The sequence below is a fragment of the Eschrichtius robustus genome, chromosome 15, assembly GCF_028021215.1.
Source record: "Eschrichtius robustus isolate mEscRob2 chromosome 15, mEscRob2.pri, whole genome shotgun sequence".
Lineage (NCBI taxonomy): Eukaryota > Metazoa > Chordata > Mammalia > Artiodactyla > Eschrichtiidae > Eschrichtius > Eschrichtius robustus.
The window spans coordinates 22,464,524-22,488,233 of record NC_090838.1 but is presented as its reverse complement, the minus strand read 5'-3'; the positions used below and the strand labels follow the sequence as shown (position 1 = coordinate 22,488,233).

The 23,710-nt window shown below is 51.8% G+C and overlaps 1 protein-coding gene across 1 annotated transcript in view; it reads right to left on the bottom strand.

Moving 5' to 3' along the window:
• Positions 1-2,950: 2,950 nt before the first annotated feature.
• Positions 2,951-23,710, bottom strand: part of BABAM2 (BRISC and BRCA1 A complex member 2) — a 442,279-nt gene continuing 421,519 nt past the window's right edge. The window contains exon 12 of the mRNA XM_068564980.1: positions 2,951-3,331. Within this exon, the coding sequence (XP_068421081.1) occupies positions 3,268-3,331 (64 nt within the window). The 3' untranslated portion in view covers positions 2,951-3,267. The remainder of the gene's footprint in view (positions 3,332-23,710) is intronic.

The window sequence follows — 23,710 nt, the reverse complement described above, 5'->3', positions numbered from 1 at the left end:
GAATCGGTCATGGTGGGAGCATTTACACCATGGAAATTGGCAAACAATACAAACCAGCCCCCTCCTTTTATTTCTCTTCTTTTTTAAACTGCTGAAGAACTGCTCATTAAATATTTACCAGCCACTAAGTGGGCAGAACCAGGATTCAAATACAAGTCTCTCTCCTCCTCAAGCCCATCCTCTTTCCAGTTCATCCCCAGGAGAAAACGAGCTCTCTCTCTCTCTTTCTCTAACACAGCACCCTCTCCCTGTTGTCGGTGGGTCCTCAGGAAACTGAGAGGCTGGGAGAAGGCTGAACACTGGCTGCCCCGGTCTCTTATGCCTCCTCCCCGGCACCCCAGGAGATGCCCTGATGCAGCCATTAGTAGTAAACATTCATAACATCTGAGTCCTTTTCCTTGTCTGTGCTGAGCTAAAGATTCAACTGATATTACAAGGGCCGAGTAAGCTGGAGACAGGATTTACAAGGTAATAATAATGTGCTGTCGTATATGGCACTTTTGATCTTCAAAGCATTTTATAGCCATTTACTAATTAGTCCTGGGCTGCACTCTGTGCGCAGGTACAATGCTCAGTGATGGGCCGAACTAGCAAGAAGTGTTTAAAAAATATACAGGCGACTGTCGCCCATTTACAAGTGCCGCTTGCTTCCGTTGCTGTTGTGGGTAGAGATAAAAATCTCACAAACAAACACTGGTTCTGAGTCCCTGGCATTTGAAATATGAAGTGGCTATTGTCACCGTCTGTTCTTTGGTTCCGCGTAAGAAAATGAGCCCAAACTCCTTCCCTCTGTGCTAAGGGGGCTGAAAAGTCTTAAAAATCATATAATCTCCATGCTCACAAACCTACACATAGTACATCATCCTTCGCTGGGGAAGAAAGAAGTCTCAGTTTGTTTACTAGAGTCATGGACGAACGTGAGAAGCGGTACTGGATCTGGAGCTGGGAGCCCAGGCTGAGTCCTGACTCTGGCACTGACTGGCTGGTGATCATGGGTAACTCACTTAACCTCTCTGATCTTGCTTCCTCATCTGTAGAATAGGGGCGACCCTCCTCACTTGCTTACTTCACAGGTCTGCTGCAGAGATGTGCTGAGATAAAGTGCAGGACAGCACTTCTGGTTGGATTGGGCCTGCTTCCCAGACGTGCGGGCTACCGTCGACAATCTGGCCAGCCTGAGCCATCTGGACTCCAAGAGACTGGCGGGGCAGGAGGGCCACTCCCAGGTCACACTGCCCAATACTGGCTGCTGTCACTGCGGACTGGCGATTTGAAATGCCAGGGGTCCAGGCCACGTGACCTCACCTCGCCCCACAGCTGCCAACCACCCCCGGCTAGAACTGGAGCTGGAAACCCTTACGGGGTCTGAAGCAAACCCTGAGTCTGTCTACTCTAGGCTCTGTGGGCAGCGAGCCCAATCCACGCCCCTCCATCCTAAGTGACCGTGTCACGGTGCAGGAGAGTGGAAACTGGCACACAGCTGCCCTGGGGCAGAGGAGGTAGGCAGCTGGCCAGGGTCAGAAGAGACTCCAGCATGGTTGCGACCACATGCTCAACAGGATCACCTGGGGACTTTTATCAAAATCCGGACGCCCAAGCCCCAGCTAATGAGGTATGATTCAGCGGGCCTGCAGCGGGGCCCTGAGCAGCAGCTCTTTAAAAAGCTCGCCGGGTGGTTCTGACTACACGGAGAAGTGACTTACTCAGGGTCACACTGCCGGCTGACGGCAAAGCTACGGCGCCGACGCAGGACACTGGACTGTTCTCTGTCATGGGAATTCCCAAGGTTTCAAGGCAAAGTACTCAAGTGGTGAAAGATCTCAGAGTTGGGCAGCGCTTCGGCTGGAAGCCAAGCTGGGAGGTCTGTTCTACCTGTTCTCCCACCTCCTGAGAACATTCCTGGGTGCTGGAGAATACAGGATGGAGGGGTACCCTCACTGGCCCCCAAAAGGGCCCCGAGCTGGCTCCCTTTCAGGCTGACGTGGTGAAACTGAGCTCCCCCAACAACAAGAGGAGCTGAGGGAAGAGTGAGAGGCTGGGTTCCACCTGTGCGGGCCCTACAGCGGGAGAGGCAGGTGGGCCGAAGTAAGAGCACAGGCCACTCAGCCTGCTGGTTTCTCTCGCCTCCGAGCCGAGGTCCCACTTCCCTGTGTCGAAAGCCCTCAGGGTGGAACGGCGCTAAACTAAACTAGACCTTGTCAGGCAGGCAAGTTGGCTGTGGCCAGCCTGGGTGTAAGTTGAGGGAAGTCGTGTGATGGCTCCCGACTCCCAGGTTTGCCCTAATTTGCTGGCAGAGTTTCTGTAGCTCGTGGGCCTTAGTTCTCGCCTCTGACACTGAAGGGAGCAGCAGGGGAGAGGGCTTGGGGGTGGAAACAAGATGACTTCTGAAACCCCACCTGGCTCTGAGAATCCATAAATTTAGGGAAGATGGAGCTTGCTCAGGGTACCTTCCCCCGCTCCGTTCCCGGATGGCTGCGGAGCTGGCAGGCCTGAGCCCAGGGATCACCCACGGGACCCAACCTGTGTCTTTCAGGTATAATTCGCACAGTGCTTCGTCAGCCCAAACAACTCTCCCATGAGCCTCGGGAGGAGGGATGGAGAGAGGGGTGGATTCCTTGATGCATTCAGCAACCTTTAACGACTACCTCCTGGGTCAGGATGGGCTTTGTACACGGCACACACACAGGGGCCTGGAGATGGATGGGGGAGCGGCGTTTGACGCTGGCACCCAGTTGTTCCCGAGTGCTGGCCTAGGGCCCAGCTGGGTAGGTGGCTGAAACCTTGCCAGTTGGTCAGACTCATTCAGGCAGCACCTTTCCAATGAGGGACTGTCCAAATGGGAAAGGCTGGGTGTGAAACACACACGCACAAGGCGCTGGCTTCAGGGGGAAAGAAAAAAGCAAATGGGTGTTTTATCTGAAAACTTAAAAGAGGTCTCAGAGACAAAGGCTTTGGAATCAGGGTGTGTGCATTTATGATGTCTTAACGTTCCCTGGAAAAATAACAGCATCCTGATTTGTGACTTTATTTCTTCCAACTAAGCAGTATACTGAAGGAAACAAAGAGGGAGCAACCAGAGGTGAGGGGCTCTGGGGCCCAGGTTCCCGCCAGCCAGCTCAAGTTTGGGTTCCAGTCGGGGCGCAAAGCTGCTGTGTGAGCAAAATGCTGCCGTGAAGACATTCCAATGGCTTCCAGGAAGCGGCCATATGTGCTGACACGCATGTGGACAGAGCAGTCTGGCTGGCCACCTCTCAAGACTGGTGTTTCCTAGAGCTTTCCATTGGCAAACGCTGCCTCCTGGAACTGAGGGACAAAGGTTTTGAAATAAGCCCTGGTGGGAAAGGGGGAGAAAAAAAAAATTGTGGTTAGCACAAACACTTTGAAAAAAAAAAAAAGTGCAACTCAGAGCTTTCAACCTAACTCGGAACAGTTGTTATTTATTGTTCATGCATCTTGGATTGGATTCCCTTCCCTGCTGATGCAAAGCCCTCTGGATTTTTCCAAGGGAGGTCCATACAGTTCACTACCGTGCTATCTCTCATGGATATTTAAAGGGCTTGTACTCGGACCTTCCTGGCTGCCAATTCCTATTAGACATCAGTACTCGGGTTCCGTCTGCCCTTCCCCAGGTCAAAGCCAAGGGTCCAAGGGTACAAGCCAGAGAGTGATCAAGCCAACCACCCAGTCGTTTTCATGATCTGAAATATCAACAAGGTTGCACTTTTACTCAAGTGGATCTTTGACTTCATATAGACAGAGAGGGTCTAATAAGAGGGATTTCTAAGTGATCCACGGTCTCCATTTGTTGGCAGACATATTTGTAGTTTGATCTGCTGGAAAGAAAGCCAGGCTGGGTATCAGGAGAATGTTCCCTGGTCAGTCACAGACTAGTGACAGGGTCTGGGGCAGACCGTTTGGCTTTTCCGGCAACCAGGTTCGAATCTGGAGAAGCAGGCTCTCTGTCCAACAGCAGGAGGGGGGCACATGCCATGCTGACTGTACCAGGCACTGCCTGAGGTGCCAAGGGTTGTGAGATGACCCAGATGTGGCACCTGCCATGCAGGTGATCTCAGTTTAGAGAAGGAGCAGACACGTAAGAAATACCAACTGCGGTGGTGAGGGCATTTATGGCAATGCCATGAGGCACCAGCCTTGGGCAACCAGTGAAGGAGGCAGTGAAGTAGCCATTTTACAGGTGTTCGAGGCAAAAGACACAGCAGGAGCAGAGGCCTGGGGGCATGGGATGGCTTGTCAGGAGCTGGGAACTAAACACTCTTCCGGAAGAGAAAGGGTGAGGTAGAAAGGAGAGGGAGAGGAAGCCGCAGAGGTTGCGGTGGGCACCCCGTGTGTCTCCCAGCCCTCCCTCCCGCACCCCTGATGCCTGTGAGATCAGAGCAGTCACAGTGGACTTATCCAGAAGTGGCTCACCTGGACCTGTGACTTGAGCTAGGAAGGGCCACCAAGACACCTGTCACCATCAGTACCACAAAGGCCTCAGTACCGTACCCACGTCTATGTTATTTAGGATATGGTTCTAATAAGCTGGGCACTCCAGGCTCCCAGGAGGTCAGAAGCCCCACATTAGGAGTCGGGGAGCTAACTTAAAGGCAGAGGGCAGACCTGCTGAAGCTGCGAGAGGCAACAAGGTGAAGCCCATCCGTGAGAAGAGAGCAGAGAACTGCTCAGCAGTCATGAAACTCAAACGGGTGGTTCAGTGTCGGCGGTTCAGTGTCAAATGGGTGGCTCAGCGTCCGGCGAAGAGCCCCACACAACTCAGCAGCCCCGGGGTCGCCGCTAAATCGCCGCTAAGAGCAGTCACTGATGACACCTGCCTGATCCCCTCCCCTAATGCCAAGTCACCGGAAACCCTCTTTCAAATTTCCGTGCTTTGCTGAATTTTTTCAGTCCCAGTCTCTGCAGCCTCTCTGCCACATTCACGCGTGGGCGCCTGTGTCTGGGAGCTCTCTTTCCCTGGGACATTACACGTCTAGACCCCCTCCGTCCCTCCTTCTCTCCCTCCCGCCTTCCCCACTCCCACACGAAATCTCTCCTTGGCCTCTTCCCGTCCTGCTCGCCACTCCCCTCGCTTCCTCTCAGGCTCGAAACACCCTCAGCAGAGAACCTCCCCCCAACCCCGCCACCAACCAATCTGGGTCTCCAGCCCTTATTTCTCTCCCAAACTTCCAGGCCCACATTTCCAACCACCTGCAGGACATTGTGACCTGGACGTCTCTCTATAACTCAAGCCAGTGTGTTCCAAATGCACTTTTTCATCAATATTACGCACTTGAAAGTGCTTCGGCCCCCTGGTACTTCTGTAACAGAACCCTCAGTTTCCACTTCTCCCTAAACCCCTGCGATGAATTCATCCTGAAGTTTCTTCCTCTTCCTCCCCGGTGTCCCAACACCTGGGCTCCCTGTCTTGTTACCTTTCACAAGACTGCTGTTTCTCCCCGAGACAAAAGGCTTACTTCGCTTTTCTGTTGCAACTAAATCAATTCTCTTTGAATGTGGGTCTCTGCCACCACCCCAACCAAGACCCTTCATCTGCCCAAACTCGCAGCCTGGCATGCCATGATTTTTACTATTTGCACTTTTCCTCGGTTACGTTTTTGGGATCGTGCCTCCCCCCACCTCTGAGAAGCTGAGAAAGCTAAGGATCCTCTCCCAGAAAAACTGCAGGTAAGGCTCCTCACTGTGATGTCACGTGCAGTCGGGGGGCGTTGTAAGCCCCCGAAGCCCACGCACCGGCCAGGACGCCAGCCCGCACGCCCGCTCCCTGCAGTCTGGCCACCTGCTCTTCCTCACACGTGCCATTTCCACCTCGGGGCTTTAGTTACGCTCAGGCCAAATGCCCTTGCCTCCATCAAGGCTTCCCTGGCCACCAGAAGGTTCTCTCCCTGCTTGCAGACGCTCTCTGTGCTTCTGCTGGGGCACGTGTCACGTGTGCACACGGCTTGCTGGCCGGGCTGCACTGCCAGACCTGGAAAGCAGGGGGCATGTCCCCTTCTCAGTGACCCCACAGGCCTGCCCATACAGAGGGCCCAGTGTGGACTTCACGGCTGTAATTAAGGTAACTACCGATGGCCACCAGGTTTGCAAGAGCAGTTCAAGCACGTCCCTTGCACGCAGTCGAGGAAAGTGACAGAAAGCAACCCCACAAAGCAGGCAAATGCAACGTTTAGGTTCTGAGGAAGAAAACTATAAAACTGTCGTCCGTTCTCAAACTTCAACCTATGCCGACAGTTAGTGAGAAGGGTAAACACAACTCCACCTGCATCCTGATCCAGCCAAGCCGCCACCTTCTCTGAGGCTTAGGACCGCAAATCCCTTGCCCACGATCGTCCTTATGGGAAGGGGCACTGTGATGAGGCAGAAGGAGCCCCTGACCGAGGGTGAGGCTGGCCGGGCGAGAGAAGCCCTGAGCCTTGTTTCCCCACAGCGAGGAGGGGCAACAAGCCCACCCTGATGTGACGCTCACACACAAGACGTGTGGGATGGAACCTTGCCAACTGGCTGCCGCCCCTCGGACGTGAAGGCCGTTCGTTCCTTCCCTGTGCTTCACCTGCTGCTATCTCCCCAGCGATATCTGTGTTTGCTGGAGGGGAGCCTGGTGGCCCTTCTTCAGAGGGTCAGATATTGACAGGCTGCTGCCCGTCTCCGCTGCATCTGCTTTACTGCCTGACGGACACCGTGGAGTGTGACGTACCCCAGCACCACTGGGCGGGGTGGCGTCCCTGTCCCAAGTCACAGGGGAGGACATCAGGGGCACAGGCTGTTGGCTCCAAGATAGGTGCCCGATGAGGGAGTGGTGCTGGCTGCTGCTGGAACGGGCCCTGGGCACCGGGGCAGGGGTGTCTCTCCCCCGCTCTCCCTCCTCAGGCCCGGCCTCACACTGGGCAAATCTCATCAGCTCAGTTTTTCCTTGGAAACTTCTGGGGAAGGGGCCACACCAGTGCAAGCTCCTTAGACCGAAAGGTCTTGGCAAGAGGGAGCAAGCTTTAAAGCAAGCTTTCTCCTTCTTCAGAAAGTTCTGAAGTTTCCTGTGGTGTCCTGGGCTTTCCCTGCCAGGGCAAAGGGTGTGACGCCAAGGGGAAGCAGTGCGGAGAAGGGCTATTGAAAGGCATGATGCTGCCAGCTGTTGTCAGTGAGTCCTTCTCAACGCGGGTCCTCACCAAGTCGGCTCAGGGAGGGGAGGAGGAAGGGGAAAATGACAACTGGCTCCCATCCATCGATAGGTTTTCTTTTGAAGTGCTGTTTTCATTTATTTCAGTTTTTATCAGAGAAAATGGAGAGCTGCCCAGAGTATACTGCTTGCCAATGGCACTAGTTGTCTGTCACCTTTTAAAAAACGCTTTCACCCAAAGACAAAGTGTATGGTAAGCTTTAAAAGTGTAAGCGTGTTACAGGGGGGTGGGGGGAAGGTCTTCTCACGTCCCCCTTAACTGGCCAAAAGGGCCCTCAGGGAGAGAGGCCTCGAGGCAGCCAAGCTCCTCATTCTACTCCCACTGGAAGAGAAATTATTTTTAGACCAAATTAGAGCTAAATGTTGCCTTCGGACAACATAAGGCTCTGACCCTCTTCACTGATCTCAGTCCCTTTGCCCTGGGTTTTATTTATTTTTTTGGCTGCGCTGTGGGGCATGCAGGATCTTAGTTCCCCGACCAGGGATTGAACCTGTGCCCCCTGCTCTGGGAGCACGGAGTCTTAACCACTGGACCGCCAGGGAAGTCCCTTCACTCTGGGTTTTATAAGATCACAACTCCATCCGATCCCAGAGTCTCAGGCTAGCAGGATAAAACTTAAAGAACTGACCCCAGGCTGAGGCCAGGTAGGTTTTCCATGAATTGGAAGCAGGACTGGCTCATGGCCTCAGCTCACAGGCACAGCAGGGGCGGAGTAGACAGACCCCTGAGGCCAGGAATCAGGGTGCTGGGCTGCTCAGCAGGTCTACTTTTCTGGGCCTTGGGTCCAGGAGTAAGCCTCTTCCCTTCTCTGGGCACCAGATCCCTCATCTTCAAGGCAGGGAGCTGTGCCTGATGACCTCCAAGGCCCTGCAGGCTGGAGGCTGTGAAGGACAGGCAGTGTGGGCTCAAGGCCTGGCCCTGCTCCTTACTGGCTGTACCACCTGGGCAAGTGACTCACTGGTTTAGCTTTAATTTCTTCAACTCTAAGAGGTGAGCCATGACGCCTACCTTAAAGGATGATCCTCATGAGGATTAAATGAGATGCTCTGTGTAAGCACTTGGCCTGGTACCTGGCAAACCAGTTGATCAACGGGTGTCAACTGTTACTGTGGGGACCCAGCTGGGTCTGAGGGGAGAGGCGGACAGCCAGGGCATGTGTGGCTGCAGAAGAGAAAACCCCTGTGTGGATGGAGAGGTCCTATGGTCCTTGCTCCCGGCTCATCCTTTCCCCTGGGCCTTCTTGGATCGTTTTTCACGTATCGTATTGAGCTGGCAGCTGGAGGCACAGAGGTGGTCAGTCTCAGCATCGGACACCCAGCCAAAGTGGTTGGGACACTGCGTACCTCTTGAAATGCAGCCCGGAGCTGCTGGAGGCGTGCTCGTGGTACCAGCGGGAGGCGCCTGCGCCCGGCCGGCTTCTGCTTGAGCCGCTGCATGCGCTCCCGTGTGTGGCTCTGGTCAAAAGCTTGGTTGGGGGGAGGTCGCAGCCGTGGACTAGATGGACGTTTAAGAATCACGTGGCTCTGGCTACCCCAGACGGGGGTATTGAAGTGGGCCCAGTCCTCAAGCAGACCTTTTTCTGTCCAGCAACAAGTATTATAAAGGGGAGGCAGTGGGGCAAGTGAAAAGAGCACTGAGCCATGAGGCAGAAGACACGGGCTCTAGTCCAGGCCCTGGCTCGCTGGGTCATCGGGAGCTGGGCCTCAGTTTCCTCACCTCTAACAGGAAGACGGATACTTGGCAATCTCTAAGCGCCACCCAGTTATGGTTCTGAGACACCCACGTGACCTTGAGCAAGCCACTTAACCTCTTTGTGTCCTGCCTCTTCACCTGTTCAATGGAGGCACCAGCCAAGCCCAGGCCCCGACGCATCGTAGGTGATGGTGGTGAGGGGAGATGGTGGTCGCCTTATCTGGGATGCTTTTTCACAAACACGGCAGAGCTCCGATCAGGTGTTCAGGGAACTACAGGCAGTTGGTGAGAGGGAAGGAAGGCCTGTTCCTCTCGGCCATGTCTGCCCTCCAGCTGAGAGGAGGTCCAGAGTCAGGGAGCTCAAACTAAGTTGTCGGGGGAAACAATGCCTGGAAAATCCAATCATCTATGTGTTCTGGGGAAGGGGCTCTGGCGGCACTAAAGAGAGTGGTGACAGGGAGCTGTCAGGAAGATCCTCAGAGGCCTTGCCTTGAGATGAAGGCAGTCAGGAAACTTTCTTCAACAAGGCTCATCAAAAGGGATTTTCCCTGCTGGAATTATAGGTCTTGATTTATTCAATGGACCTTTTCAAAAGAACAAAAATCCATGCAATCAACATCTGAACAATTGAATCAGTACGGCTTTAAGAAAATGAAAACAAAAACAGAGAATAAAAAGCCCTAAGAGGTTGGAGACTCCGGAGAAAGAGGAAGGAAGCCCATAAAGCAGATTAAACATCGCATAGGTGGCACTCACAACACTGTCCCGTGGGGCAGGAGTCAAGGTCCCACTTTGCAGGTGAGAAAACAGACGCTGAGCGAGTTTAGTTAAGATACACCCTGACCCCAGTGCCACCGGAGCTCGTCTTGCTGCGGGAGCGCGACTTCAAGGAGGAGACCTTGTGATCTTGCCGCCTTTAGCCTCATATACTTGGGGCCTTTTATTTGGCAGGAGCCTAAACAATTGCTCTTTTCCCAAACTGGACTCAGTAGTCTCTTTCTGGAATTCCCACATGCTTTTCTCTGGGCAATCGTAAGGGGAGCCCTACGACGCTTGCTGAGCCAGGCCAGGGCGGCGGTGGACCAGGCAGGGTGGGAGGAGAGGTTCGGGGACACGGAGCTCCTCGTCAGGAAACCAAGGACACACAAATCAAGTCAGAATTCATTTTTGCAAATAGAGGCAAGTTCCCAAACATCTAAGGGCTCCTTTCTTTTTCCAGTTTTCTTCTGCAGCTGTGACTTCAACTGGCACATGTTTTTAATCAGTCATACGCAAGCCGACTGCGGTCTGAAAATCAAAGCAGTCCTGTAAATAGTGTAAGACAAGTCCCGCTAATCATCCTTGTGGTCTTGCCTTGTCCTCATTGTCCCGAACGGCCACTGTAAATACTGACTCATTTGGGGTTGCTGTCCCCGTGGCAAAGGGGTCATCCTTATAACAGAATCTCTATAGAGAGACCCGGTTCTGCCTCAATGCCGGTCACCCCAAACCCTCCAAAGGCCACTGTGAAGACGGCCCATCCAACTCTGGGCGCCTTGGTAAGCAAGTGCCCGGCACGATGGGAGCTTATTTTGTAGCTGTGCCCTGAGCGATGTCAGCCTGGCTGCTGGTATGGGCTTTAGGAACAAACAAGTGGTTGTAACTGGTTCATGTATACAGTCTCCCTAAATGTGCCAACCCTTGAGCAGGCCTGGTTCATTTTTAGGGGGTCCAAGATCGCAAAACAAGGAAACTAACACGCTTGAGGTGCAAAGGCTTGATATCATACCGAGAACACAGAATCACACGCTCGCAGCTTCGGGCAGAGGTCCTCGCCCTCGGCTGGAATCAATCTCCCCTCTGCTGGGTTCCATGGCACAGTGGCCTCCAACCTCAGGCCCAGCCATGGTCAGCCTTGAGTTTTGAGATGTTTAGACTGGTGTCTAGGCTCTGTCTTATACAGCTCGGGCTCCTCGCCCGTGAGAAGGCTGAGACCGTAGTCTCAGCATGTGTTGAATTAAATAAAATGCTGTTTTAGGAGGACTTCAACAAACAATCAACTGGGATCCATTTCTAGACATCAAAGTATTGGGATGAAATCTGGCTCCTTCTAAATCATAGGGTATTTGTCAATGCGTACTGAAACGATCACAATTACCTAGTGGTTCCTTCTCCTTCTGAGACTCTCCGAGGAGGCCTCCTGGAGCCGGGCCAGTTCCTCTGGGGCTTGAGCAGCGTGCAGCCAGCTTCTGCAACTGCAGGGCCAGGCCCTGCTCAGGAGTCGGGGTCGGGGGCTGTAGTCGCCTCTGCTCCCCGGGCGCCCCCTGCTGCAGTGTCTGAGGGGAGGAGGCCACGTGGGCCAACTGGCCAAAGAGGGAGGGGCAGGGTAGTCCTCGTGGGCTCCCCCAGCCGCAGGGCTGCCTTCCTGCCCTGGGCCCCCAGCTCTGTCTGCAAGCGTCCGTCACAGCCCAGCCATCCCCCCACGTCCCACTAGAAGCTCCTTCACGGCAAGCCCCGCTGCTCATATTCAGACATCTCTGCAGCCCAGCTTCAAGTCTAGAGCCCGACGCACAGCAATTCAACAAACATTTCTCAAACGACTGTGAAAGCTTGGCTTATTTAAAGAGGTACTTTAGAATTATAAAATTTTATAACAGAAAGAAACCTTAGCGGCCACATAGTCTGATCATTACAGGGAAGGGAAAACTAAGGGCTGGAGAAGTTGATGGTCCCTCTCATATGGCCTAGCTCTTCTCTGGAAGCCCCTGGAGGGCAGAATCTGGTGGTGGTTCACCCTTAGTGCCCCATGGTGCTCACCTTCCTTAGGGCCTGACAGCAGGAATGAATGAATGCATGCATGGCTGTCCCAGGGGGCTGCCCTAAGGCCCCAGAGCTAGTAGGCAGAATCTGAGCCCATCCTCCCTATCTCCTTACTCTCAGGCTGATGCTCTTTCCGTCGTGAACCTGCTTGATGAGAAGCTGGGAGGAGGGGGCAGCAGCGTGGCCACTGAGAAAGGCCGGCCCCCCTCTCCCCCGGGGTGGGGTGTGTCAGCTGAGATGATGCAGTGCACCTGCCTGGGCTAAGGCTAGGGCAGAGAGTGGGTAGGTGGGGCTAAGGAATATGGTGCTGCCTGAGGCCTGGGACCCCAGAGCAGAGCCACCACCCCTTGTCCACCTTGTCTCACCATCTGCGCCTGCCTGGTGTGCCTCGGATGGCAGGTACCTTGGCAACGGGCGTCTCATGTTCTCTGCTGGCTCTGCCCAGGACCGCACGGGCGGGAGCTCGGCCCTGGCTCTGCTGGTGGCCATGCAGATGCCCGTGGAGGGCGCTGGGATCTCCTACTCACGCAACTCACCTGCGCTGGACTGCTGGGGAGAAGCCGCCGCCTGTCTGATGGCGGTGAGTCACCGGCAAAATCACAGATTACCCTCCCCCCATTAGTCAGCAACAGGGAAAAAACCAAAGGATGGCCTTCAAAGAGGAAGTGCTCGGGGTCCCAGGCGAGCTGACCACGAGGAGTGCGGGGCCTGGTCACGCCCCAGCGGGGATGGTGCCTCCAGGCTTCCGCTCAGCACCGCCAGGCATCGGCCCGCACAGGACGGTGCCGGACCCCCAAAGGGCTTACAGAACGCTTAGGAGATCAACTCTTTGGAGCATGAAACAATCTTCTTCCCCGCAGAGAGTCTCTCTGGGGCTTTTAAGTATTGCTTGCCTGGTTGTAAACTGGGTTTCTCCCAACAGACTCTCAGCATCTAGAGGCCGAAGCTCTGTCTCCCAGCGCGGCTTGGGCCCCTGCCTGCTGCCTTCTGAGTGCACCCCCTGGTCACGCCCACACTCTGGGTGTTCGCCCTCCTAGCTGGGTGCTCACAGATACCCCTTGAAGATCTGGGGGAGGGGCAGCAAGGACGGCCATGGTCCCTCTTCAGTCTAATCCCCCTGCCCAGCAGCTGAAATGATATTCCCAGACGCCTGGCTCTCTGGGCTTACAGATGGAAAAGCAGCAATTCCAAAAGAAGAAACTACTGGATGGGAGAGGACATCCGAGGCCTACCCTCCCTGCTGGGGTGCAATGGCCTTAATGGGAACTTCAGGTGGGCTCCTGGGCTGGGAGTGTGGGCAAGTTCCACAGCAGGCTGGCAGGAGGCAGAACTTCTGCAGGTGGAGGGCCCTACGGGTCCTCTCAACCATGCTGAGGTTCATGGCAAAGATGGGGAGGGGCGCAGCAGCAGAGCTCACTTGCCCTGCAGGCCCGCAGGGCTCATTCCACCCTGCACGAGCACAGGGCCCGGCACGTGCTGGCGACAGCTAGCTGTGTGGCCGTGTGCCAGTTACAGAGAGGGAGGGAGGGGGGAAAGGCCTGGAACGAAAGGAAGGACATACATACAATGTGGATAAATGATATCCACACATGGTATGAAACAGGCTTGTTCAAACGATAGGTGTGATCCATTAGCGGGTTGTGAAATCGACCTAGTGGGTCTTGACCAGCATTAAAATAAAATGGAATCAAAATCAGAGTACATCACATGTGGCAAGTAGAATTTTTTGTGTGTGAAACTTTTGTGGATGTAAAATAAATGTCTTCCTGTGGATTGTGGTGAAAAAAAGTCTGGAAGCCAGGAGTATAAAGGAAGGGAGGTGCCTACTACATGCTAGACTTCACGCTATTTGTTTTCATCTATACTATTTTACATTTACTCCTCCTAATGGGCCTACTACCACGCAGGTGTTAGTACAGGTTCCCCCCACCATCTGAAAGTAGAGCATTCCTATGAAACCTTTCGAAATGGCATAAAGCGAAGAAGCAATAACCTTAGGACACATCTTGCTAACGGATGCAAAAATAAAATGAGACAAAGCAAGATGCTCACAGACACAGTTCAAAGCTCTGGTGGCCTGATGCTGAGATGCCGAGTGTGGTTCCCGGGGAAGGAGCTTGGCGGCGCCACTCTGGCTGCTCGGGGCGCACGCTGCCTCTACAAGGGCTCGCCACAAAACACACGCTGAATGCTATTTTTGCTTTTTGCCTTTTTTGATAAAAGTGAAAATCCTCTTTGGATGTCTTTTAGTTACTGAAAACAGGTACTAATGTAGGTCTTTTGTAAAAGCAAAGTGGCATAAAGCGAACTTTCAAAAAGTGGGGGACACCTATATCTTTATTTTTGCCAATGAGAAATCTACAATTCAGAGATGCAAGGTAACTTTTCTAAGATCACACAGCTAATAGGTGGCAATGCTATTTATGATTCCAGAGCTGCTGGACTCCAAAGAGCACATTCTTTCCACAACGCCATGATTTCCAGCGGAAAAGGCGCTGGCAGCTGAGTGCAGAGACTGGGCCTCCCCCTCGAGATCTGCTGTGTGACACTGAATCACTCCTCTGTTTCCTCATCCACACAACAAAGGCATGGGAGAGGTGATTTCTAAATTTCTTTGATTTGGTGATCCTCCCCCTCCCAAACATCATTTTAGGTATATCTCATTCTCCTTCATTAAAACTCCGTAAAATTGGACTTCCCTGGTGGTGCAGTGGTTAAGAATCCGCCTGCCAATGCAGGAGACATGGGTTCGAGCCCTGGTCCTGGAAGATCCCACATGCCGCAGAGCAGCTAAGCCCGTGTGCCACAACTACGGAGCTTGCGCTCTAGAGCCTATGAACCACAACTATGGAAGCCCGCTCGCCTAGAGCCCATGTTCTGCAACAAGAGAAGCCACCGCAATGAGAAGCCTGTGCACCACAAAGAAGAGTAGCCCCTGCTCGCCACAGCTACAGAAAGCCAGTGTACAGCAACGAAGACCCAATGCAGCCAAAAATAAAAATAAATTAATTAATTTTAAAAAGGTGCTTATGTTTTTAAAAAACAAAAACAAAAACAGAAAAACTCCATAAAACTGGAATTGCCAGTGGCCCAGTAATGAATGTTGAGGGCTCCTTACTGCCAACTCCCATTATACCTACGTTTGTTCTTACAAACCCCCCTAAATGGCCCGCCCTCTCGTAGGTTTGTGTGTTCAGAGGTGGTGACTGGTATCTTTAGCTCTCATTTAGGGACCTGCATTGGGTGACTTTTCAGTAGAATTATGACCGTGATAACAAGGGGTGAAAGGGATGAACTTGACCTCCCTCTCACTTGTCCACCTGGTTCCTGGAAGTATTAATGCACCCTACAGAAGAACAAGGCCTAGTCTGAATGTCTGGGAGAAGGAAAAGAAGGGCACGTGCAATTCACACAAGTGCACATGGGAGGCACCATAAATGTTCTCTGAATAACGAGCCCCAGAAGAGCAAAGGGTACCCGGAAGGTTCCTTTAACAGTAAAGTCATCTGTCATCTTAAAACTCGCCAGGGTTGTTGAGAAGTACCATGTCTGTAAAGTACTATAAAATGCGAGGTATTATTACCCTGACATAATCAAGCTTGAGTTGTGATCCTGGCTCTGCTTCTCACTTGCTATGTGACCTTGGATGAGCCACTTCGCCTCTCTGTACCCCAAATGCCTCATCTGTAAAGTGAGGGGATGGCTTCTGAGCTTACTTCCAGGTCTAACATACAGTCATCCCCTGGTATTCACAGGAGACTGGTTCCAGGAAGGACCCTCGCAGATACCAAAATTCAAGGATGCTCAAGTCCCTTATATAAAATGGCATAGTAGGGCTTCCCTGGTGGCGCAGTGGCTAAGAATCCGCCTGCCAATGCAGGGAACACGGGTTCGAGCCCTGGTCCAGGAAGATCCCACATGCCGCGGGGCAACTAAGCCTGTGCTGAACCTGCGCTCTAGAGCCTGCGAGCCACAACTACTGAGCCTGCGCTCTACAGCCCGCAAGCCACAACTACTGAGCCCACGTGCCACAACTACTGAAGCCCGTGCGCCTAGAGCCCGTGCTCCACAACAAAGAGAAGCCACCGCAATGAGAAGCCCCTGCACCACAACGAAGAGTAGCCCCCTCTCGCCACAACTAGAGAAAGCCCGTGCATGGCAACGAAGACACAACGCAGCCAAAAATAAATAAATAAATTCATATTAAAAAGAAATGGCATAGTAGTTGGCCCTCCATATCTTTGGATTCTGCAGCCTTGGATTCAACCAACTCTGGTTTTTGATCCTCCGTTGGTTGAATCCACGGATATGGAACATGCAGATACGGAGATCCGACTGTACTTGCATATGACCTATGCACATCTCCCGTATACTTTAAATCATCTCTAGATTACTTAAGTGACTAATACAATGTAAATACTATGTAAATAGTTGTAAATACAATGTAAATGCTCCGTACATAGCTGCTGTGTTTGGCAAATTCAAACTTTGCTTTTTGGAACTTTTTGGAATTTTTTTTTTTGAATATATATTTTTTTCTTTGAATATTTTAAAAATATTTTCCGGATGTGGAACTCACGAGACATGGAGAGCCGACTGTACCATTATCCATTATTAATATTATTGCTTTGGGATCAATTTAACCACTTTAGCCAGAGACAGTTTCTTTAGTGGAAGCAGTAATTTAATAAATGACCTCTCCCTGTGCTTTGCTAAAGGGGTTCCCTCCTTAATAAGTACCATCAAAGGCATGGCAAGAGGTTTCTATCTCCCTTTTGTCTCCGGATCTGACTTAGGACCCCAAGAATGGAGGCCAGCATCCACCCTTCAGACCAGCAGACGACCAGACATTCACTCATCCATGCTGAGCTCCTGAGCTAGACAAGGGCTGGTTTCTGCAGGGGGCAAGGGATGAATCTGAGTAAGGCCTGGCCCTCAGGGGACACACAGGCCCTGGACTCCCAGACAGACTGCTGCCTGCTCACTCTGGGTGGGAGTTGGATGGCTTCACTTCACAGTCGGGGGCCAAGCCCTCCTCCGCCAGCTCCTTCTTCCTGCTATTGCTCTGGAACAACCAGAACAAGCTTTCTGCCTGGAGTTGGCTTTCGTTTCTGCTCAGAGCTCTGCCAGGCCATCATCCAGCAGGCCAGACGTCTAGCACTTTTAATGACAATAATAATAATTTGCATTTATACAAGGTCTTTCATCGGGGAATCTTAGAGTGTTTTACAAACAATAATTAATTCTCCTTGGCAATTCTGGGAGCCAGCTATGTAGGAGTCCCTTTGCTTTGCAGGTAAAGGGTACTTTCCTGAACCATGCAACATTTTGGGGGCCTCCCTATCTACCCGAAACCTACTCACACTCAAGGCCTGGCATAAGCCTCAGGCCCTCCGCAGAGCCTGCAGCACCTGTAAGAGTTACAATGTTTTTCCTTCTCCTGAACTGGAATTTGTCCCCTGGGAACCCCTACCCATGGGGCCTCCTTTTGCCTTCTGGAACAAAACAATCCTACCTAAACTGCCTGGGGTTGCTGGTTGGTGTCCCTTGTATACACGTTGTCTACCTCTGTGGTCACCCTTGGGTGGAGCTTTGTGGCTGTCTCGCCGAGGTTCAGTGAGGCCTCGTGAACTGAATGGTGGGAGCAGCTGAGGCCTCCACCGTGTGCTCTGAGCTCCAGGGCCAGGCTGACTTCCTGGGCAGGAGTTCCCCAGGTGTTACTGGCTCTGGAGCCGTGGGTCTGCCCATCTTTAAATGCAGCTCTTCAGATGTTTCCTCCCCTGTGTAGGCACGGGAGGCTTCCTGCGTTCATTTCTGGGGGCTGCACCTCAGTGACCCAGAAATACCCTAAATTTCTGTTGAATGGCTGAATGACAATGAATGAAGATCCTTCTTTCCTAAATCGATCATCTTAAGTCTAGGCAATAACTGTCAATTGTTTAAGGACTGGTTTTTGGAGACCAAGCCAGACAACAACCTCTTTAGTTCTTCTTTTTTCTTAAAAAAAATTTTTTTTTATCCTTTATCAGAATAAATACTTGGTGCTACACTTGAGAAAAGGACTCATTGATTGCTGAGCTGGAAACCCACACAAGGACAGGAGCTCCATGCCCCTCCTCCTCTCCCAGGGGTTAGAGACAAGGGAGGACTCAGCACTGGGGGGCAGGGGGGCGGGGGCGGAGGGGCGAATAGAATCCTTTGCTAAGTTGATTTCAAAAAGCTAGACCTTCTGGGGAAACCAACAACTCCCTTGAGTGACTTCTGGGTCCTTGCTGGTAGCTTTATGCCTGAAAAGACACCCGCCCTCCCTCGGCCAAGAGTACATTGTTTGGGTGAGATCTTTCTCACAGTGGCTTGCCATGGAAGGAATTCCGAGCATGCATCGGAGGCCATTGTTCTCCTAAAACCTGCGCCCTTGTGAACATGAGGTTTGGCTTGTGGTGATAGAGCCTCATTTTGCTCTGATTCCACATGGTTCCCACTTACCGGCCTCGAATCAGGGGTGATCATCTCTGGCTTGGATTTGGCCTGGCTTATTGACCTGGGGGAGGCTTGGGAGGAGAAAAGTGGGCTAGAGAGGAAATCTGCTAGTGTCATTCTGTGGCAAGGGAACATCTGGAATCAGAGGGAACTGAACTCAAACATGGGTCTGTCAGTTGGTGGCTGTGTGTCTCGGGGAAGTCACACTTACCCTCCCCGAGTCTCCATGTATTTCTCTCTGATGGGCCCAAAGGACCCATGCGGTGGTTGTCAGGCAACAGCGCCAGGCACACGGTAGGAACTCAAACCAGAGCAGCTTCCTTTCCTCCCACCCTCCTCTCCCATCGCCTAGCTGAGGAACTCCTGTTTCACTTTAATTTAACACACATTTATAGAATAGCTCCTGTTTACAGGAGGGCCTGGAGTACCGGGGACATTGCCTGAAAGTACCTGCACCTAGTAGGCATTTAATAGTTGTTGGATAAGTAAATGAACTAACTTGATCCTTGGTATTTTACAGTTTATAATATGCTTTTAAAAATAACCTCATTTTGAAAAGGGAACCCTCCTGCACTGTTGGTGGGAATGTAAATTGATACAGCCACTATGGAGAACAGTCTGGAGGTTCCTTAAGAAACTAAAAATAGAACTACCATACAACCCAGCAGTCCCACTACTGGGCATATACCCTGAGAAAACCATAATTCAAAAAGACACATGCACCCCAATGTCCATTGTAGCTCTGTTTACAATAGCCAGGACATGGAAGCAACCTAAGTGTCCATCCACAGATGAATGGATAAAGAAGATGTGGCACATATATACAATGGAATACTACTCAGCCATAAAAAGAAACAAAATTGAGTTATTTGTACTGAGGTGGATGGACCTAGAGTCTGTCATACAGAGTGAAGTAAGTCAGAAAGAGAAAAACAAATACCGTATGCTAACACATATATATGGAATCTAAAAAAAAAAAAAAAAAAAAAAAAGGTTCTGAAGAACCTAGGGGCAGGACAGGAATAAAGACACAGATGTAGAGAATGGACTTGAGGACACGGGGAGGGGGAAGGGTAACCTGGGACGAAATGAGAGAGTAGCATGGACATATATACACTGCCAAATGTAAAACAGGTAGTTAGTGGGAAGCAGCCGCATAGCACAGGGAGATGAACTCGGTGCTTTGTGACCACCTAGAGGGGTGGGATAGGGAGGATGGACGGGAGATGCAAGTGGGAGGAGATATGGGGATATATGTATATGTATAGCTGATTCACTTTGCTATAAAGCAGAAACTAACACACCATTGTGAAGCAATTATACTCCAATAAAGATGTTAAAAAAAAAAACACAACTTCATTTTAATGCAAGCAACAGTCATGTGTGAAATAGATAGCATTACTCTACTTCCACTGTACACATGAAGAAACAGGCTTGGAGAGAGTAGGTAACCTACCCAAGGTCAGGTGCGTGGTAAAGGCAGAGTGGGGCTCAGGTATGAGCCAGTGCCCTGCGACAGCACACTGCCAGCCCCGGAGGGCCTTCTGTGGCCACAGGCTTGGAGCAGGAAAGGCATGGCTCTGGCGCACCCACATTCCACTAGAAGGGCCCTCTGAGCGCTGCTCCCCACCCCATATCTGGCCATGACCTCTGCAGCTAAAGGTGTGCGGCATCATCATGCGTCTGGTGACTTGGAACAGTAAAATTTTTAAATTGGGAGCATTTGCTAACTGGGAGATTTCTTTCTCTTAGGCCCTGGGGCTCTGGTCCGAAACTAGCGGACAGGGCTATTCCCCAATGTCCACTTCACGGGCTCCCACCACCCTTCCCTACGGGGTGCAGCCACACTGACGCCCACACTCCACCCACTCTCCTCCCGATCGCATCTTTCTAGGGCACAGAGAGAAGTGCTCTCGTCCACACGACTCTAACTGCTCCTTAGCACAGCGCTCTGCACGGTTAAGGGGCTCAGAACAGTGACAAACTACATTCCTTCTTATTCCCAGGAGCCTTTTAAGATCCAAGAAAGGGAACAGGAAGTAGATACTGAATCCTCGGCTCCTCCGGGCTCCCAGCCTCTTTTTCTTCCCAATCCTCTGGCCTCTGAACTGCTGGGAACCGCTGATAGATGCAGAATGAAAAGGGTAGGTTAGGAATCTTTCAAAATTTGCCCACATGGCCGGCCGGCCCCAGTACAATTTCCAATGTGAGCTGAGAGGTGGAAACCAGATCTGACCACAAAGCTGTCTCACCCACGGAGAGTTCATAACAGCCTTCTCAAAACCATGCCGACAACACACCCTGCAGAGGAGGGTGTCCTGGCAGAATGTCGTCACCGCGCACACTGGGCGACGCGTAACCCAGCGCCTGGGGAGTGAGGTCAGTCCCCACCGTTGTGAGCTCGTCTGTTCTGGCCCTCTTAGCAAATTTCTTTGTGCTGCTAGCATATTACCTCTGAGATCTAACTCTGTGGAACATTATGTGCATTCCTTAAGCGGAGCCAGTTTTAGGTCAGAAGTTGGCAAAGAAGAGCCAGGACGTGGGCTCTCCAAAATAAGCACCTCAACGAGATCAGGGCCCTTGGTGCAGCTGGGGGAGGACCACGTCTTTGTGCTCCCAGCCCCGGGGCTCTAAGCCACCCTGCACTGTGGCACTGCTGAGGGGATGGGTATTACTGGGCGTGCGGGGGACCAGCCCAGGCTGCTGTGGTCTCAAAAACCAAGGCCAAGCAGAGTTAACCTGTTGTTGGTCAGCAAGGCCCTGTGAGAGGAGCCCCCCCCAGACTTCTAAGATGCCAGGTGGCAGGAGTGGCTGCTCCACTGGGGAGGGCAGCATCTGCTCTGCACCAAGGAGTCTGGCCAAACGAGCAAGTGGGGGCTGAAATCCAGTCCCTGCCCACTTACTCAGCTGTGTGCTCGCCCAGGGCTAGATGCCTAGAGAAAGGGGGAGGTTTTTCTTACCCAAAGCTATTAGCCAAGTCTGCACCAACCCAAAGGGGCACCTTTTTCTAGTCTGCACAGAAGTTCTTTATAGGCCAGGGAGGCCTTGACCGGGGGACCATGCAGTTCTGTGCTTTGGATCCCCTATTATGCCCTGGGAACGTGGGTATGGGATGCATGCCACTGGGATGCAAATTTTATGTTAGAATCTTGTTTGGACTGGCACCAGGGGAAGAAGATTAAAAAGATTAGTTCTTCCCTAGTCTCTGCATTTTTCAAGGCTTCTTCCTGTTTTTCTCACCATGGCCACCAACCTACCTTGCCACTTTGAGCTATCCTGCCCCATCTCACTGCTCAGACTCAGAGACGGGCAAACACAAACGGCGGGTGGGGTGGGTCCAGGCAGCCACACAGGTTCTCAAGGCAGCATTTGGCTCCCTTTCCTACCATAGTTATCAAGCAGATGAATCAGTGTTCTCCTCCACGTGGGTACAGACGGGTGTCCCACCTTGAACCATGCCACTGAATTCAGTCAGACTTATACAGCTGGGGTGTCTTTTTACCAAAATTGGTGGACCCCACGGACGCCAGAGCCCTCAGACCAATAAACGAATACAGACATACAGCAAAATAAACTATAAAAACACAGCAGAATAAGCCCCCTCCCTGTGTAGATTTCAGCAACCTCAAGGCGTGCTTTGCATTGTAACTACTGCAGGGAAGAGAGAGGCCCCCTTCTGGTCATCCCCTTATTAGGTGCTTCAGGAGCTTGTGCTGTAAAAGAACTGCACGAGTTCAAAAGTCATAGAAAGTTGGATTTGAAAACCCTAAAGGTCATCTAATCCAGGGATCGGCAATGTTTTCCTGTAAAGGGCCAGACAGCAAGTATTTTCAGCTTTGCAGGCCATATACCCTGTCTCTGCAATTCAACTCTGCCCTTGGAGTGATAGCAGCCGTGTGCGATATGTAAATGAATGGGTGGGGCTGTGTTCCAATAAAACTTTATTTATACAAACAAGCAGCTAGCTAAGCTTGCCCTGGGGCTATTGTTTGTCAATTCTTTACCTGTCCAACCCCTCTATTTGCAGAAAAGAAGTGAAGTGGCTCCTTCCCAGTCACAGGACCCACCTGAGACCATCTAAGACCAAGACCCCGGGGAGGAACAGAGGTGCTGCTGCTGGCCTCAGAGCCACCAGTGCGGAAGGCCAAAGTAGCCACTGGGATAACTGGAGATTTTGACTCACACATTCAACTTCTCCAGAGAGGACCAAACTACAAGTGGGAAATCACAGGTTGAAATCTAATGGGATTGGGAAAGACAACCCACATACAGAGCTCGGCTTGCAGAGATGTAACCATCGGTTATATCCTCATAAGTATATGTCGCTAATGTTCATTCATCAGTTAAACTCAGGCACTGTCTTAAAATGTCTCTGGTGGAGGGCTGGAAAAAACGGGAAACAAGGGCCTGGCAAGCCACTGGCACTTGCCTGTGAACAATATGAGAAGAAAACAGCAACTTCATTTTTTCCAGTCAGCAGCTAGTCAAACATCAAACAGTACAGAAATAGTCAGAAAGGACAGACCCTCTCGTCCAGAGCCGAGAACAGGTTGTTTCGGCTGTCAAGCATTTTCAAAACAAGTTTTCTTGGTCTCATGACAGCCTGTGGCAAGAACAAGCAAATAAAAAAGAGTGGAAGACCCCCTGATGGCCGCTCCGGGCTTCCACGTGGGCCGGCTCTGCCCACCCGGCCAGGTTTGTTTTCCGAATGTGCATATAAAGCTGGTCTTAGGGCTAATGCCACCTCGCCAGCGACACCACTGAGTAAAGGGCTCCTCTAAGAACTCTCTGGCATCCAGATTAATCACTCTAATCTGAGGGGAACAGGTCAAAGGCACTTAAACCCAAGGGTGCTATACTGCCCCAACTTACATCCTGCTTTGTTTTAATTTTCACCTCCTGTTACGTGGAGGTGAAATTACTCCTCTGAAAGTGAGGTTAAAAGCCCTCTACTTTGAGATGGATTTTTCCATCTCAACCGCGGAACACTTGGTCAGGGTGGGGCAAAGGGATCAGCAAGGAGGCACTGCTGGGGAGGAGGGCTGAGATCAAGCTGGTCTAGAAAGTGCCATGAACTCCGCACCAGTAGTGATTTTGCTCTTAGGGGCGGCAAGCATGAAGCTGAGAGTGGCAGCGCTGAAGGACATGCAGCCGAGTGGAGATCTGGAGATGACAGTTGTCAAGTAGTCCCGAGAAAACGTTCACAAGTCAACCAAACAAGTGTATTGGGAATTCTCAGACGCCCTGAATTATTACAGAAGAACTCAAGGTAGTAGACCCAGGCTGAGGTTCAGACTCAAATTCTGGATAGCTGTGTGACCTTGGGCAAAGCACTTCCCTTCTCTGGGTCTTCTTTGTTTCACTTGCATCGTGAGGCAGCTGGACTGTCCTCCCAGCTCCAGTACTGCGGTCCCCAGACTCCCCAGAGCAGGGAGCATGTGGTCAGTTACCATCATGCCTGCTCTGGCCGCCTCAAGTCACTCACGCCACAGGGACAGCTAAAGTCGCCACTTTTAGCAATGTTCCTGGAAGAAGCTCTGTGAAAGAGGGCT